Source organism: Dermacentor silvarum, chromosome 4 (assembly GCF_013339745.2).
Source record: "Dermacentor silvarum isolate Dsil-2018 chromosome 4, BIME_Dsil_1.4, whole genome shotgun sequence".
In the NCBI taxonomy this organism is placed as follows: Eukaryota; Metazoa; Arthropoda; class Arachnida; order Ixodida; family Ixodidae; genus Dermacentor; species Dermacentor silvarum.
This window is the reverse complement of record NC_051157.2, coordinates 3,502,281-3,519,966: the sequence shown is the minus strand read 5'-3', so window position 1 is coordinate 3,519,966 and position 17,686 is coordinate 3,502,281. Positions and strand designations below refer to the sequence as shown.

Genomic DNA, 17,686 nt, shown 5'->3' with positions numbered 1-17,686 from the left:
GACGCACGCAAAAACACAGCAAAGCCCTGAGTTGACGGATGTGTTTAAAAGTGATGAGATTTTCTGCATTTGGGTATCGACGGAGTATGCCCTATGCTTTATTATGTTTCTTTCCTGCCTGCTTGCAGTCATCATTCCACCAAGGGATTCATCTTTTGCATGAGTTCCCATTAGTTTGTGGAATACATTTTTCTGCTACGTCTATTATAAAAGTGGTAAAATAAGCTACTGCGTTGTCTATACTAAAGTCGCTGATAAAATCTCGTGATAAATAGCTTGATTCTTTAAAATAATCCCAGTCAGCCAAGGCTAGTTTCCACTGAGGAACATGTGGAGGGCATTCGTGTTGCTTTATCAGGTTTAACGTTACGGGAAGTGCTCACTTACAAAGGATCTTTTCATGACACTCTGTTCTAAATATGGAAAGATGGCACAGAGCCAATTTCTAATTCTAATGAAGAATATTTACTGTGTTGGATACTGTCATAGGCGGGCTTTCATTTATTAAAGAGGCGCACACTAGGGGACCCAAGAAAGATTTCTATTAGCCGGCCTCTCGTGCGGCACCGGGAGTCTGCCCAGAGAGGGTTATGGGCATTAAAATCACTGTTGACAATGTAAGGTTCTGGGAGGTTGTCAATGAGGCTGCAAAATTCTGTTTTGCTGAGTTGGTAGTTGGGTGGTATGTAAATGGAACAGATGGTCACCAACTTGTATAACAGAATTGCTCGCACAGACACTACGTACCTCGAGGGGCGTCTGAGATCGATATGTTGACAAGCGACATATTTGTCGACAATAATTGCCAGCCCACCAGAAGAGGCAACAGATTTGTCAGTCTTTCCGAAAGACAGCACACTGCCAGAGAAAATTCAGTTGTGTGGAATTTAAATGTGTCTCCTGGTCCCAGAACACCTTGGGCTGATATCGAGCTAATAATTCAATTATGTTGTCTAGATTGAAAATGAGTCCTCTGGAATTCCGATACACTGTCTACATCGCCATTGTAATATTACTAAAAAAAAACACCGCCCAAGCACTCCGTACAGATGGTTAACCAGTGAAGCTGAAACGTGCGGCTCCGGTGTTTAGCAGTGGGTCAATCCCGACGCTGTATTGAAGCGTTTCTCAATTATTAGTTACATGTTTGTGTTTCCAGTGGAATGCAAGCGCTAATGGCGGGCGGATGCTGCTAACCACGGCGCCCAGCTAACTCTAGATATCGAACGCATGCGACAAGGGCGAGCCGAGGAGGAGGCGTTGTGGGCAGAGCAGCGTCAACGTGGCAATGGTGGGAATGCATTCACCGGGGCCAACGCCCGATTTCGGCGGAAGTTTCTCGAGCGGCACTTTGGCTTCGGTTGCGATGAAACGTCCACGTTGAAATCGCGAAGTGGAACGCAAGTGCCAATGCCGGGCGGATGCTGCTAACCATAACGCCAAGCGAACTCGAGATATCGAACGCATGCAACAATGGCGAGCCGAGGAGACGGCGTTGTGGGCAGAGCAGCGTAAACGTGGCAATGGTGGGAACGCATTCGCTAACAACGTCACTAACGGCGTCACTAACGGCGCTGCGAATGGCGCGCATGCTTGGGTGCGACGTAGAGAACGACGTAACTGACGGCACAGCCAATGGAGACGTTTAGAGAAACATGGGACAAACGGTTTTTCGTTTTGCCTAGCCATATATAGCTTTCGCTGTAAAAGTGTGTTTTGTGCGTGAAGGAGAGATTCAAACTTATGTTCATGTGTCCTCGCCTGGACCCATGATCTTTGTTTTTCTGTTTTGGCGCGGTTGAGAGAAGTGCGCTGCTCTTTCTGCGGCACCGGTGTTGTATCCACTGCTTCCTGGGAGGTGCTGAATGCCCGCCGTTGCATGCTGCTTGTTTGCTTTTCAGGCCTCGACTAGTAAGTAGAGGCTTTGTGGCCCAATGGCCCAGGAGTCGCCGGGAACTTTTGCTGACTGGGTGGAGTAGGTTTGCCTGCTGTCACCGTGGGGGCACTTGGAGGACGCCGATGCGGCACTGCCCCTTGACGTGCCGTACCATGTAAGCTGTGCTGTGCAATAATGTGCATCTTTTCCTGGCTTTTTTTAAATGAAATGTTTGCTTTGATATTCAAGGTAATTATTTCTTTCTTTTTTTTTTTCCCATGTTTTACCGGATTGGGAATATGCTGGGTAGTCGCCATTGCAGTTCATACAGTGGGGTGTGCCAGAACAGTTATCGGAGGAGTGGTCTTTGTCTCCACATTTTGCACAGGTTAATTGACCTCGGCAGCTTTGCAAGTCGTGCCCGTATTTCTGGCACTCTAGACACTGACGAGGTAACGTTAGGAATGTAGGGTCTCACATGAGTTTTAGTATAACCTGTCTCGAGGGTCTCTGGTAGCACACCAGAGGCAAATGTGATTGTTAGGTGTACTGTTGGAATTCTGTTGTCCCTCCTGGTTTTAATTCTCTCTACCTCAATGACATTTTGGTCTTTCCAGCCTTTCAATAGCTCCACTTCAGTAAATTCTAGCAAGACTGTATCTGAAATCATACCACAGACTGCGTTTAGGGAGCGACGTGGGGTCACTGTTATAGTGATGAAAGGCTGTAAGTTTTGTGAGCTTTTCATGTTGGAGCTTGTCACGAACCTCAAGGAGAAGGTCGCCGCTTGCCATCTTGCTAGCTTTATAGCCTGGTCCAATTGTGTCGGTCAAAGATTTTTCCACAAGAAAAGGTGACATAACTCTTACTGCTCTTTTAGGTTTGTCGCTGTGGATAACGGGGTATTGTGCGAAAAATTCTTTACGTTGAACGAAAAAGTTCAGGAAGGTTTCGGTGCGTACACGTTTTACAGCGGTACGACCCGGTAACAAGGGGAAAGATGCCCTATGCATATTAGTCATAGTCACTTCGGCAACGATTGCAGCCACCCACCTAACAAGGGGCTGATACAAGTTTGACAGATCAATGACTTGCACATGCCAGCCGTGCATCATTGCTATAACCGAATGTGCCACACTCAAGGTTGGATATACTGCACCAGGTTAACCCAAGCCACCTGAGAAAGACAGGAAAACTGGGAAGAGATGACAGGACAGAAAGGTAAGTTGATCGGAAAGTAAAAGATTGAGGAGAGGGACAGGAAAAGGCAATCACCACTTTTCCCTGAGTGGGTCAGTCCGGGGCGGCCGTCTACATGAAGTTGAAGCCAAAAGGGTGTATTGCCTCTGCCGAGCCTTAAAGGTCGAAACACTCAGCGGTGGCTCAACCCCCTGGATTAATTACCTTTTCCCCGGACACGGCTAAGCCACACATGTCGAAGTGAGGGAACATGCTCAAAGCATGCTTTGAACATGCTTTGAGCGTGCTCAGAAAAACAACAGTAAGCTGAGTAGTCGCCAACAAAGGAAGAACTGAGCAGGAAGCCCTAAACTTCATTAGTTACGTGCAACACTTTACTGCGGCCTAATTTACACTACAAAGCACTGACCGTGGCCGTGACCAAGCAACAGGCGTGATAGCAACACAATTCTCACAACCAAAGTGCAGCGTGTTGTGTGCACAGAATGTAGAACTCGTAAACAGTCTTGATGCTGAATGGCCTCTGAGATTGTCAACACACTGCCACCTGATGTTAAAGAACAGTGACTTGGCAGCGTGGCTGGTTTGGCGCATTGCCAGGTAACTGAAAGCAAAACTCCCACATAAGAAGACTTACTAGCAGTGTTGCACACTGCCGTATTCTAGATGAATCTGTGTGGAATTATCAGTAAATTTCATTCATAACTCAAAATTGTTTGTTAAAACAGTTCTAGGAAATCTTTGCTTTATCAAAACAAGATGTATGTTGTTACATACAAATTTCAAGAATTACAATTACTTGGTTAAGTCCGTTAGTTCATGACAACCAGTTTTGTTATAACGAGGCTTGACTGTGCTGTCATTCTAAAATCACAATTGCAAAGCTTCACTGTTCCAAACCATTACATTGTTTTTCCACAGCCTTTTATTTGGCACCTATGAAACAGTAACATATAGTTCACTACTTCATGTATTACTAACTGTTGGCACAAAGTTTCATGCAATCATACCTCTGGGATGCTTTGCAGTGTTATCCAAGCAAATAGTGTGGCCTTTTTAGTGCCCCCTTTGCGAGCAGGTGGATCAACTGGACTCTCCCCTCCCATGGTCCACGAGTTGTAGTGCACCTGAGAAAACCAGTCGCCAGGTGATGGCCAGGCAACACTCCTGAATGAGGGGCCACTCACCTTCACATCTAGGCCTGGCACCAGAAACACTGTGAAGTCCGTTGTCACCTGGCTGGGAGTGGCTGAGGCCACAGGGGGGAAGCGCATTCGAGAGGATGAAGGATGGCTGCGAGGACCACTGCGACGTCTGGTTGGGGAGCCACCGTCTGGAAGGCCTCCAGAGAAGCTGCGCTCCTTGCGCATAGGACGGCTCCTGTTGATAATGAACACGCAATCAGTGCCACTTGTAATGCTGTGTGTTGCAGTAAACATAACGCTATTGCACGGTCATACCTCTGTCAAGGATATGCTCAGCAAGGCTACTGTTATGATTTAACGTGGCACTGATCAACAAAACACAGCAACAATTTAGCTCAAAAGTGTAATGAGAGACTTGAATTTCATATTTGTGATCTTTAAGCAATGACTGTCTGCGCAAGATGAATGTGTCTTACACAACAGCTCAAGTTCAATGCGTCTTACACAACAGGATATCTTTAAACCATTGGCTCCGGCAGCTCTTCTTCAGCTCACTCAGGTGGAAGGTCATTTGCCCGACTGCAACGGCAGACATGGTTTGCCCACACTGTATGCAGAGACCGTGTTTCTTCCTCCTCAAATGCCAGCGTGTGTCACCAAACGCGTCCCCTGATGGGCCCCTCTTCAACTGCCAAGCCCTTCCTCAGAGCAACAAAAGCTGCTGAATGCCTTCATTGCTTAAAGGGATACGGACACAAAATCTGAAAATTTAACAAAAGTGCTGAAAATGAATCCTCAGTGTGTGATTACACCAAAAAGAAGTAGTCACTTAGCTTATTTTTGAGGCGATGACTTTATTTTTGACTTTTTTGTGAGCACGCGCCTCGCCGCCTGACCCGCGGGAGTTGGAAGGCGTGACGTCACGACACCCTCGTCGGATAGCCAGCCGGCCGGCCGCGGTCATTTGAAGCGCGCTGACGCCACCATTGCAAGCATGGATTCGAGTTATGGTGCCTCTACCAGCGATAAGTACATGTCTGAAAACGAGGACCATTCCAACTTGGCAAAAAATATTACCGCTGTGGGGAGCACACGCTGCCACCTTCTCCCGCGGGTGCACGCGGCGGTAGCCGGGCGGACATCTCGTGCGCGCACAACACGCGCCGCGGGAGCCGGGCGGACACGGGAGAAATGCACTTTGCCCTCTCCCGGTTCTCGCTCGCCTCTCGTGACGCGCGCGCCTGCGCGGGAAGAGGGAAAGTATCCGGCGGGCGAGGAGGACACTCCCCTCGCGGAAAGGTAAAAAGATATAAAAGAGCGCGACCGAGAGACCCCCGGGGCCTCTCTGACCTCGCTTGACCTATCTGCCCGAACGGATTTTACCTGCTGAAAGCCGTGAGTGACCTCGTTTGCGTGACTACCACATGCGACGAGGCAAGCCTATTTTATTAGTTGTTATACAGAGCGGACTTCCCTCTGCAAGTGTGTTTTATTGCTGACAGCAATAAACGTTGTTGAGTTGACTCGCTTGTTGCCTTATTCGCCCGAACCCTGCGTAGCTGCGATTACACGCGCTACGGGTTGGGGAAGACCCCCACACCGCTTACGGTAACGAGCCTTCCGCGTCAAGCGACGAAAAAGAGCACGCGGCCGTGGAAGTGCCGGTCAGGTTTTCGCGAACCGTAGCGCGAAGATTTCGTTCTGCACTAGACACTTGTGCAAGAATTATTTGTCATTTCCACTGTAAAGTTGCTTTTTAAGAGCGCACGAAGGTGAGGCAACTGCGGGGTACTTCAGCACTGCGTGGATGACGTAGTTTATGCCGTTGGCGTGAGCAAACTGCTGTGAGGTAGGTATCAGTACCTACGGGACTCTCACGTCCACTTTGCCAGCCGCCTGACAGATGGCAGCACCTGTCTGGCGTTCTCCCCAGTTTTTCCTGCTTTTAGCCTGTGGAGAAGCAGAGCTGTGTGTGTGTCTGATCTCGTGAGTCGCGCTCGCTAGCCTTGTATTGATTTTACTATGCTTTGCCAACATTTTTAAAGACACTACTGCCTTCGTGCCCAGCCTCGGGCATATCGCCCCAGTCTCAGCCTCACACTGCTCAAGAAGGCTGCAAGTGGACGAAAACAGTACCGACATCTTTCCGCCTCCTCTTTTCAAACGCGCCACTGATCATTTCTGCCGTGCGTTTTCGTGAGAAGACCGATGGCACTGCGTCAGGCTTTAGGCGTTGCCTTTTGAGCGGCATGCCGAGGCTTTTCAGCACAGCCGGACTGGTCACATAATCATCGTCGACGAAGTGGTCCGCGCAAATGAAGTAATTTTTAGAAGTCTCCAGGAGGGGCGGGATGGCTGACAGGCAGTTATCCCAAGTTTGTGCACCTTCTCATCTTTGGGAAACGTGTGCGACGGCGTGTCACGACCGACGATGCTGTTATAACAGCAATGTCTGGGCATTTAATTCCGCCGCAATGAACGCGTCAATACCAAGCGACGACCGAGGGAAAGCGCATGTAAGACGCACCACCTGCGTGGAGCGCCGACAGGGATGATGTTTCAGACGGACCACGTGCGAAGAGCGCCGAAAGGGGTTAAACAAGCGCTGCAAGGGACCGATACCCCCGGAAACACTGCGACGGCTGTGGCCGACCTTAGCCGCGCGCGTGCGGTTGGGTGTTATGACGTCAAATTTCAGCTTCTGCCGGCGGCCGCTTGGAGGCAAGATGCAACTGAAAATCGCAAAAAAAGAAGAGGTTTCTCGCTCTTGTTCTCAAAGCAGCTTGTTGTATAAGTCACTTTCAACCGTTCAACTTTTATTCTGACGCAAAAAACCACCCGCCAGCTTTTGTGTCCATATCCCTTTGAGCCAAGAATTCTGCGAAAGTTGTGGGGATTGAGGGAGGCGCTGGCGCCATTGCGCGGGCTTCACCTGTTCTGCAGTCCCTCGCCAACCGCACCCGCTCCCAACCTGTTCAAGTGGTGGCGCTCCATATGCGGTGGTTAGCGGTGAGGGCGGGGCTCTGACGTCACTACGCAGCCGCGTCGGCTGCTAGTTACTCCAGTGTGGCTCTCTTATCTCCGGGATCAGCGCACGGTACATACATGCTTTCCTCTTGTCCGCCAACACCTTTGTGACTAGGACTGGGGCTCGCGCACGGTGCCTTTGCCCGTGCGTACTTTGTGCTGATCCTTTCCCGACGCTAAGTCGACGAGAGGTGCCTAGTTCTTGCACGAGGTTGTACCACGCCGAGCCGCACTTGCCGAAAGCCCAAGCTGAAGGAGATTGCCCGAGCTCTCGCGAGTTGACCCATTGGTTATCGCCAGAACAAGTAGCATAGCCACCACGACTTTTCCTAGCGGCGTGTCCCAGCTTGAGCCTGTGCTCTTGCAGCGACGTGCTATAGGCGCCTGTTTTTGTATTTTCGCCCTGGTGCGGGACCTTTGGTTCCCCGCCGCGTGGGCATTTGTGCAGTGCTGGTGCCGACAGATTCAATAAACGGTTTCCATCAACTCAGGGCTTTGCTGTGTTTTTGCATGCGTCGCTCGGTAGCCCCTTGCGGCCTCTGAGCTTGCGCGCGAGCAGTGCTGGAGGAGATGGCTTACGCGGCCCTGTGGCTCGCTACGCTCGAACCCGCGGTGGTTGGTCTCCCGTGAAACACCAAGAACCCACACAGTTGACTATTTGATTCAGTCATATACAAGTATTCGCACACCCTTACTTATCGGTGCCATTTTCTAATTTGACCCAAGTTCCAATATGGCAACACTTTGAATAGGTGCCGTAATTCTTGTTGACATAGATGCCTTACCTTCAAAAGATGTTTTCTTCCACTCTGTCAATCATGAGCTGGGATTGTTGTACTACTTTAGCGTTTAGAGATCACTTTTGCATTCCACTTGTGCTGGAATGTGGCTCGGGGTTGCCTGGACTTGAACCCATGAGCTTGTGCACAACAGCTGAATGCTATAGCCACTGAGGCGTAGTGCCAACTAAGGCAGAGGGGCTAACATCATGCAAGATCAAAGTTGCAGACGGCCTGCTGTGTTACCTGCCTAAAAACACCTTTTCATCTTTCTCCTATCAGTAGGCTGGGCCGGTAAACAGAGTTGTGGCTACAGCAGCCTGAGGGTGCACATCAAAGTGGTGACAGGCCTTGTTGTGTGCACTGGGATTCTTGTAACGGGGCAGATCTACGGCATCTGCCGTCTTCAAATTATATGCGCCAGTTTCCACGCCCACCAAGTTCATGTGTGAAAAGTGGTAAATACCAGTATGTGTGCCACCATGGCATGTGCCATCACCGCACGCAATCACATCATATTACTGGCACATGATGTGAGGTAAAAGAAACAAGTGGTGTTCGAACAAGCAGTGGGCTCCCGATCTGTGTGTGAGATGCTAGCTTAGATGCTCTCTTGTCCAGCACAAGCTTACCTAGAATGAACTATTAAAATAAGTAGTTGGAACTGCCTATCCCAATTTCAAGAGGAAGCAGTTGAGGGTTGCCAGGCCATGTAACAATAGATAACCAGGGCCACAGAATGGATGCCAAGAATGCAGTCAAGGGCGGGAGAGTTGGCTGACAGAGGTGACTACTGCGAGAGGACTTACACTAGCTGATGCTGCTGACGAAGCAATTTCCACATCATTCCTGAAGCTCACCGCCACTGCAACCCTTTCTATGTACAAGTACAGCTAAAGTGGGTATATAATGAAATTGTAAAAATTGGCACTCAACTTCGTTCCTCTGAAATACCCAAAATTCGGGCCGAAATATTTCAGGAAAAAAAGTTTAGGGAATTATCAGTGCATGGGCTGCCCCAAGTGTGCGCCTTTCCAGCCATAGCCGCACAACGGTGCATAGAAGCGTGTCTCCTTTTTGCATACTAGTCTGGTGGCAAGAAGCTCATCGACTCAAGCAATAGCATCGTGGCAAAATTTGCTTCGTGGCATTCTGCGGCTTCTCCTGTCGAGCTTCTCCTGTGAGCAAAAAGGCTATATGCTAGTCCATGCAAGGCAAATGCTAGTAAAAGCAGACAACACGTACGACATCACAAGTCGCACAAGCGATCACAGTCTCACCACTTTTTGGGTGTTAGCCAGGGACTATGTCACTGCTGTGGTGAGCTCACTTAGTTTCCCAACTGACCCTGTGCTCAGAAGCGTGAATTGCAGGGCTAGTTGGTTCATGTCTAAAGCGGAAAAAATAAAAAATTAAAATAAAATAAATAAATAAATAAGGAAAAACAGTGATAACCATAGTGCAGGACCAGAAGGAGGCACACACACACACACACACACACAGTCCAGTGACTGTGTGCGTGCCTCCTTCTGGTCCTGCATCTTGGTTTTCACAGTTTTTTTTGTCGCTTTAAACCCTTTGCTCAACACCGACAGCCGCAGGAAAAGTTTGTTACACTGATATTGCAAATATAAGCATACTTGGTTATATTCAGTCCGTGGGCATTAACTTAGGGAAAGTACTTAGTTATATTTAAGTTTGTTATATTGAAGTATACTCTATATCATACATAATATAAACTAGGTCTTTTTGGGGGCTTTTCCCTCATGAAACTATTGTAACTGAATCATTCTTGTCTCTACAACTAACCAGCGTGAAAACCTACAGGCATAGCCTCCAACTGCTCACATTTTGATGGTCTCATCTTCATGGTCCCTGGTGTGCAGCACACACTTGCCACTGTTGAAGAACACCTTGATGTCCAGCTCAAAGTCAATGCTGGGCTCCACCTGCTGCTGCTGCTTCGAGGGCACAGGCGTGGTTTGGCCTGCACGTGCCTCAGCGACCCTGCGGCACGCAACTGCTATTCCATCATCACATCTAAACACATTGCAACAAAAAATCTATTGTCTCTTTGATATTTGTGAGTTACAGTCAGATAAGCCAAAGCCAATGCAACAGCCTGCCACGCATTGCCAAAAGACCGCGAAAGAAGAAAAAAAAATGTGTCATTTGATTTCTCCAGCGTGAACAATTTATTATTCTGTCTTGTACTACATGCTGCACTGACACAGTGATGGAAATGGCAAAAAGCGTTTTGGAGCAGGTTTTGTAGCAGGAAAAATGACGATTTATGGCAGCTGCCCTCAGTTTTGTAGCAGGTTGCAAAATTGAAGAAAAAAATGACAAAAGCAGTATTTATTGCTTTTATTACATGGTTGTCTAATAAATGTATCATACATGCCCTTTAAGAAATCACTAGCCTTAGTATTGCTAAAATGAAGTGCTAAATACAGTGCGAGCACGAGTTCACTGACGGCATAATAAATGCAAGCTTTTATCAAAGGAGCACCAAAGTATAAAACATGATGGGAACAAAAACACAAAACATGAATGTCAGTTGTACGAAACATGACTACGCTGTCTTCCCCTTATCTGCAGCATCCAAGTAATAAATACTTTCCCTAATTCTTTTGTCTTGCTTGAGTGACTTGCTTGGCCACTCAATGTCTGAGAAGTTCTTCAGCTTCATGCCCAGCTGAATCAACATTTTGGCATTTTTGAACATTCCTTAAGCCTCAGCCACTTCATTCTTAGCTTCATTTTCGCTCACTTTCGCATTGGTTGAGTTTTGCTCTGCATCTGTACAAAGGAGCTTGTGTGCTCTCTGTTCAACTGCAAGGTGCTCCGCATATCATTTTGATGCCCCCTCGACAGTCCTGATGACATCTGCATTAACTGAAAACAGGCATGGATTGTTGTCAAACCTTTTGCATCTGACATGATGTGACACATACCATTTATGCTCGACAGAGAAAGATTTGACCTCTCATGCAGGACTCTTGAATTTTCACTAAACCCATGCTCGACATAAGCGTTACCATGTGAAAGCGATAGAAATGCCTTGACTATAGCTTTGACAGAAGTGAATACAGTGTAGACCGCTTATAACGTAAGTCGCCGGAGTCGCGAATATCTGAACTATAAGCGGCACCAGCCACTATAACCAAAACAACGATTTTCAAGCCCTGCACGTATGCAAAAAATGTAGACACGCTTTCTACTATTGCACGCACATCGCAATTACGTTTTCGCCAGTGAGTTGGCTAAAACATCATCGTGATCGGTAACCGGGAGTCTGAAAGGCCGTGTTGTAGCCAGTTCTGCACTTCAAACGGTTACGTTATCAGTGGTCTATACTGTATTTTGGTCCACCTTGAGCATCCTTCTTCTTGAAAACTTTATGCCAGCACCTGTCAAGTGGCATATCAGAACCCGCAGTTAAGTGATCCAAGCTGAGCACTGTTACTTCGTCACGAAGAGATGAAATTATCTGTTCCTGACAGTTTTGGACTGCCCGAGGTGGTGATTTTAGTCAATGCGCGTTGCATATGAAGCGTCTCGGGCAGTCCTGGGCAGCCCGGGACGACATGTCGAAGAGGCCCACTGGAGATATGGTAGTGTGGCGAAGCGCTCTCTGCAACATTTCTGCGCAGCCTCCGCCTTGTCATCGTCCACCCTGGCGAAGCACAGCTGCGTGCTGCACTACGTGGACAATAAGAAACACGTGACAATAAGTGACACGGAAGCTACAAAAGCAGGCTGCATGGCTTGGAAAAGACACTTGCTAACAGGACGCGTGAAGCGTCGGTACGATCACCTGCTGCTGCTGCTAAGGACAACGGACAAAGTGCGTCACCATGGACGACCAGGAGGCCCTTCAACAACAAATCGAACTACTCCAGAGACAGCTCCAAGAGGTGGTCCAAAAACAACAGCTGCAGCTTCAGGAGAAGTGGCACTAACTCAATGATCCGGTGCAGCAGCATCCTGGCAATACACCAACACAACACAGGCTGTGCCTACCGGCTCCACTGAAGACGTCAGAACCCCTGCAGTAGGCATCCTGGACGCTGCTCCACTCTGCGTCTGCCGTGTCACTGTCAAGCTCCCCTCGTTTTGGGCGGACTCGCCTGAGGTATGGTTCGCGCAAGTTGAGGCCCAGTTCTCCTTGGCACGTATCACCCAGGACCGAATGAACTACGATTAGGTCGTCATCCACCCGGACACCCGCTACACTAACAAGGTGCGGGATATCCTCGCCAACCAACCAGCGGCCAACCTTTATCATCACCTCAAGACCGAACTCACCCGCCGCCTGTCACTCTCGGAAGACCACAGGTGCGGCAACTTATTCAGTCTGGAGAACTCGCTGAGCACAAACCTTCGCAGTACCTCTGCCACATGCGTGCTCTCGCGGGCAACACGCAAGCAACACGCAAGTCCACGATTCTCTCCTGCGAACGCTATGGCTTTAACGACTACCACCACATGTCCAGGCCATTTTGCAGGCTCAGCTTACGTTAGCTCTAGACCAACTTGCGAGATTGCTGACCACGTCATTGAGCCACCGCTGTCGCCCACCATCCAGGCTGTTGCCGCGCCGCTCGATACCACGGAGCTTGTGCACCGAATCGACAAAATCAAAGTCGTAGATGGACAGGCCGTCCATCTACGCCTTTTGAGCTGAGCGCAGCGAACCAGTCCACTATCAAGACCTACGGCTCGCTCCATCTCCACGTCCAACTAAAAAAACCAATGCTGTGACCTCCATTGGAATTTCGTCATTGCCCACGTCATTGAGCCAATGATCGGCTCAGACTTTTTGGCACACTACAACCTTCTTCCAGAGTGCCGCCACGACCGAATCATCGACGTGACAACGGGACTTTCTATACCAGGCCAGCGCACAACCACCCACCAGCCCAGCATTAAAGTACTCTGTGTAGAAAATCCTTTGCCGTACCATGCCATTCACGCCAAATTTCCCGGTTTGACGCATCCCAGCGGACTGCCTCGGGATGTGTGACACACCACTGTACACTACATAAGGACCACTCCGGGCCCTCCGGTTTTCTGCTGCGCCCGCCGCCTTGCTCCGGACCGCCTGCGCATCGCCAAAGCAGAGTTCGAAGCCATGCTCCGCGAAAAATCGGCCGCGGCTCCGATGGCCCATGGGCCTTGCCACTTCACCTTGTCCCGAAGAAGACCGAAGGCTTGCGACCCTGTGGGGACTAGCGCGCCCTCAACGCCCGCACCATCCCCGACAGGTACCCCGCCCACCACATACAGGACTTCGCCCATCGCATATATGGCTGCCACTTCTTCTCCGTGCTAGACTTGATGAAGGCCTACACGCAGATACCCGTCAATCTGGACGACGTCCCGAAAACTGCAATCATTACCCCCTTTGGCTTGTTCGAGTTTCCCTTCAGGAGCTTTGGCCTGAGGAACACTGAACAAACCTTTCAACATTTTATCGACGAAGTTGTCCGTGGTCTTGACTTCTGCTTCAGTCTATCTTGAATATATATTGGTCTTCTCCCGAAGCGCTGAAGACCACCACAGGCATCTTCGTCTACTTTTCCAATGCCTTGATGGCCATGGCTTACTCGTCAATCCCTAAAAGAGCACTTTCGGCGCCCCATTGTCACCTTCCTCACCCATGAAATTTCATCAGAGGGGACTTGACCCTTGCCTCCCCGCATCTTAGACCTGCAAAATTATCCTCAACCCTGCACCACTAAAGACCTCTGCCATTTCCTCCTCATGCTCAACTTCTACAGGTGCTTCTTGCTGCATGCAGCTGACTACCAGGCTTCTCTTTATGATTCCCTTGGCTGCTATACAAGAAAACCAACCCGTCATCTGGACAACAGCTTTAGTGCAACTTTTATAGGAATGGAAAGCCGCACTCTGCAACGCCATGCTTCCTCTCATCCCATGCCACATGCTCCCTTGGGGCTCTTCACGGACGCCTCCAGCTTCGCCGTCGCGCCTCCCTTACGCAAAGCGTAGACAACACCTTGCATCCCTTGGCGTTCTTCCCCAAGAAACTCTCCACTTGGAAGACGTTCCTTTCCACGGCCAGCTCCACCGACACAACTATGACCCTCGCCCAGACGAAATGGCCAGTTTACTAAAGAGAGCTTCTCGTCATATACGAAGCAGTTCAGCACTTTCGCCACATTCTTGAAGCACAGCACTGCACCATTTATATCGACCACAAACCTCTAACCTATGCATTTTCTCAACGCCGTGACAAACTTCCGCCAGTCCAGCAGACCAGCTCTTGTTTATTGCCCAGTTTACCACTGACATCCAGCATGTTTGTGGGAAAGATAATGTGGTCGCCAATGTGCTTTCACGTGTGCAGCTATCAGCTCTTCGTCGATAACAGCTGTGGGGTCTCCAGATGTGCTCTTGGGACAAAGGAACGACAACACAGAAGTGCAAACAATCAAAAGGGTATTTATTGCACCTTTCATACACTAATGCACACTATCCGAATTGCTATGCATAGAACATTCACATGGGCGTGCGACAAATCAAGGAAGTCCGACTCACCGTGACTGGATAGCGAGCGAATATGTTCGCCCCATGCTAGACACTATGGCCTAGTCGTTCATGAGCACGGTCACGTGAATGGTGGCGCATTTGAACTATCCGAGTTCGTCCATTCCAGTGTCCTGCTCCTAGCCTCGCGAGACGGTCTCGCAAAGCGAGTCGACGCACGCGCGAAGTGTTCGTGCTGCTTGCCGACTCCACGTCAAAGAGGAAGCGCCTTCTTCCTTTTGTGCCCAAGTAACCCCACCGTTAGGTAGCGTTAGCAGCGCGACACTCGCGCCATCTTTCGCAATACGCCGCAACCACACTGACCATCGCCGCCATAAAGCCACGCGGCAAAGCCAGATTACAGGAGATGGGAGCCATGCGGGGAAAACAACATCAGGGGACGCGTGAGTCGTACATCTCGACACAGCTGACATCCTCGCTGAGGCTCAGACAATGAACGCGAAACTGCAGGAACTCCTTAAGGGTGGGTCTTCGCTACAGCTGCAACAAGTCCCCATACCTGGGTAACAACTACGATATATTGTGACATATCCACAGGGCAAACCAGGCCCCACTTGCCCACATCCCATTGCCATGGGCTCTTCAACCAGCTGCACAACCTGAGACATCCCGGCATCCACGCCTCTACACACTGTGGGGTCGCACACGTGCCCTTGGGACAAAGGAACGACGACACAGTAGTGCAAACAATCAAAAGGGCATTTATTACACCTTTCATACACTAATGTGTGCTAGTCGAATTACTATCCATAGAACATTCACATGGGTGCGCGACAAATCAAGGAAGTCCGACTCACCGCGACCGGATAGCAAGCGAATATGTTCACCCCATGCTATGACCCCATCGCCTAGTCGTTCACGTGTACGGTCATGTGAACGGTGGCGCATTCGAACGATCCGTGTTCGTCCATACCGGTGTCCTGCTCCTAGCCTCGCGAGACGGTCTCGCGAAGCGGGCCGGCGCACGCGCGAAGCGTCCGTGCGTGTGGGTTCTTGGTGTCTCACAGGAGACCAACCACCGCGGGTTAGAGCTTAGCGAGCCACAGGGCCGCGTCAGCTGTCGCCTCCAGCACCGCTCGCGCGCAAGCTCAGAGGCCGCAAGGGGCTACCGAGCGACGCACGCCAAAAACACAGTAGAGCCCTGAGTTGACGGAAACCGTTTACTGAAACCGTCGGCACCAGCACTGCACAAACGCCAGCACGGAGGGGAGCCAGAGGGGTCCCGCACCAGGGCGAAAATACAATAACAGGCGCCTATAGCACGTCGCGGCGAGAGCACAGGCTCATGCTGGGACACGCCGCTAGGAAAAGTCCCGGCGGCTATGCTACTTGCTCTGGCGATAACCAATGGGTCAACTCGCGAGAGCACGGGCAATATCCTTCGGCTTAGGCTTTCGGCAAGCGCGGCTCGGCGGGGTACGACCTCGCGCGAGCACTAATGGCACCGCTCGTCGGCTTAGCGTCGGGAAAGGATCAGCACAAAGTACGCGCTCCCCGCACGGGCGAAGGCACCGTGCGCGAGCTCCAGTCCTAGTCACAAAGGTGTCGGCGGACGAGAGGAAAGCCTGAACGTACCGTGCGCTGGTCCCGGAGAGAAGTCCCGAGGCACGCTCTGCCGCTAGCAGCCGAACACGGCCGCCTCGTGACGTCAGTGCCCCGCCCTCAGCGCAACCGCCGCGTGCGCAGCGCCACCGCGGGAACCGGTTACGCGGAGGACGGGGAAAACCGGGGCACAGAGAAAACCGGGGGACGGAGAAAACCGGGGGACGGCAGAACAGGTGTTAGCCCGCGAAATAACGCCGGCGCAACCCTCAATCCCCACAGGCGAAGCAGGATTACAGAAAACGGGAGCTATGCGGGGAAAACAACATCAGGGGACGCGTGAGAGTCGTGCATCCCCATAATACCTTGTGGCTGATTGCTACGTCTGGCCCTTCATGGAGCGTGACTGCCGCACCTGAGCATGCTCCTGCATTCATTTCCAACGCGCCAAGTCACTTCGCCGCTCAGAGGATTCTCTCAGCCCTCTGGTCGATTTCAACACGTCCACCTTGACATCATAGAACTGTTCCCCCCAGCCAGACCTTATCGCTACTGCCGCACCGCCATCGATCGATATACTCGATGGCCTAAGGCACGGTTCCTCAAGAGATTCGCTGCAGAAAATGTCACCTTGGTCTTCATCACTGACTGGATATCTCGCTTCGGCCCCCTTCCCTGCGTCACAATCAATCAAGGACAACAGTTTGAATCGCAACTTTTCAGGCTCCTCGGGCTCGGGTTTGAGTGCTTGAGCACCACCAGTTACCACCCTTGCGCCAATGGGATGATCGAGCGCTTCCACCGACAATTCAAAGCAGCCATCATGTGTCACCTCGAAGCTATCCCAGCCGTCGTCCTAGGTCTTCGTGCCACCTTCAAGCCGGACATTCAGGCTATACCCTGTGGGAATCCTCGGGTCCCATAACCGCCGCACGGGCAGCGAACGTCGCGTCAAGCGCATGCGTGCCAGGGAGAGTTGGGAGAGGGGAAACTTTAATTCCGTGGGCGGCGCGCGGGAATCGTAAGCGCTATCAGCGCCACCGGGTGGGTCACGTGAGATCCCGCTGATATCGCCCCGGATTCGCCCGGGTCTCTTTGGTCTCCAGCAAGCGGCGATGGCGGAAGTCTCCGCCACCGCTCCCGTATTCCCGCACGTGGTTAGTCAACCGCGTTCTTGCCGCGACAATGGCCGCGGCCACCCGTATTCCCCAGTTGGTAAGTAGGAAGCCCTTCTTTACCTAGTGTATTATTCCCTTCGAGGGAACCCTCAGCGATGTCAACTATAGCTAGCTGGCCTGCTCGAAGTGTTGGTTGCAGTCGTAATAAATGCTGTCCGAGTGTACACGTGGTTGTCGTCTTTTGTTTCCTCGAGCTTGTACCGGACCGCGGTTGATGCGCAGGCATGCGCCAACCGCGGGGCTCGGTGTGTCGAGGCAGAGGGCCGTTGGCACTCCCATATCCCGACATTTTGGCGTTCCCAACGTGGGGCAAGCTCTTGGAAAACGGGACGACGATCGGTTCGGATGCGCGGAAGCCTGAAG

The 17,686-nt window shown here is 50.8% G+C and overlaps 1 protein-coding gene across 1 annotated transcript in view; it reads right to left on the bottom strand.

Annotated features, from left to right (window-relative positions):
• Nucleotides 1-17,686, bottom strand: part of LOC119448019 (transmembrane protein KIAA1109 homolog) — a 431,927-nt gene that overhangs the window by 148,442 nt on the left and 265,799 nt on the right. Inside the window, exons 20-22 of the mRNA XM_049665124.1 lie at nucleotides 9,876-10,034; nucleotides 4,264-4,456; nucleotides 4,087-4,203 (exon numbers count right to left, since the gene is read on the bottom strand). Coding sequence (XP_049521081.1) covers nucleotides 4,087-4,203; nucleotides 4,264-4,456; nucleotides 9,876-10,034 — 469 coding nt within the window. The remainder of the gene's footprint in view (nucleotides 1-4,086; nucleotides 4,204-4,263; nucleotides 4,457-9,875; nucleotides 10,035-17,686) is intronic.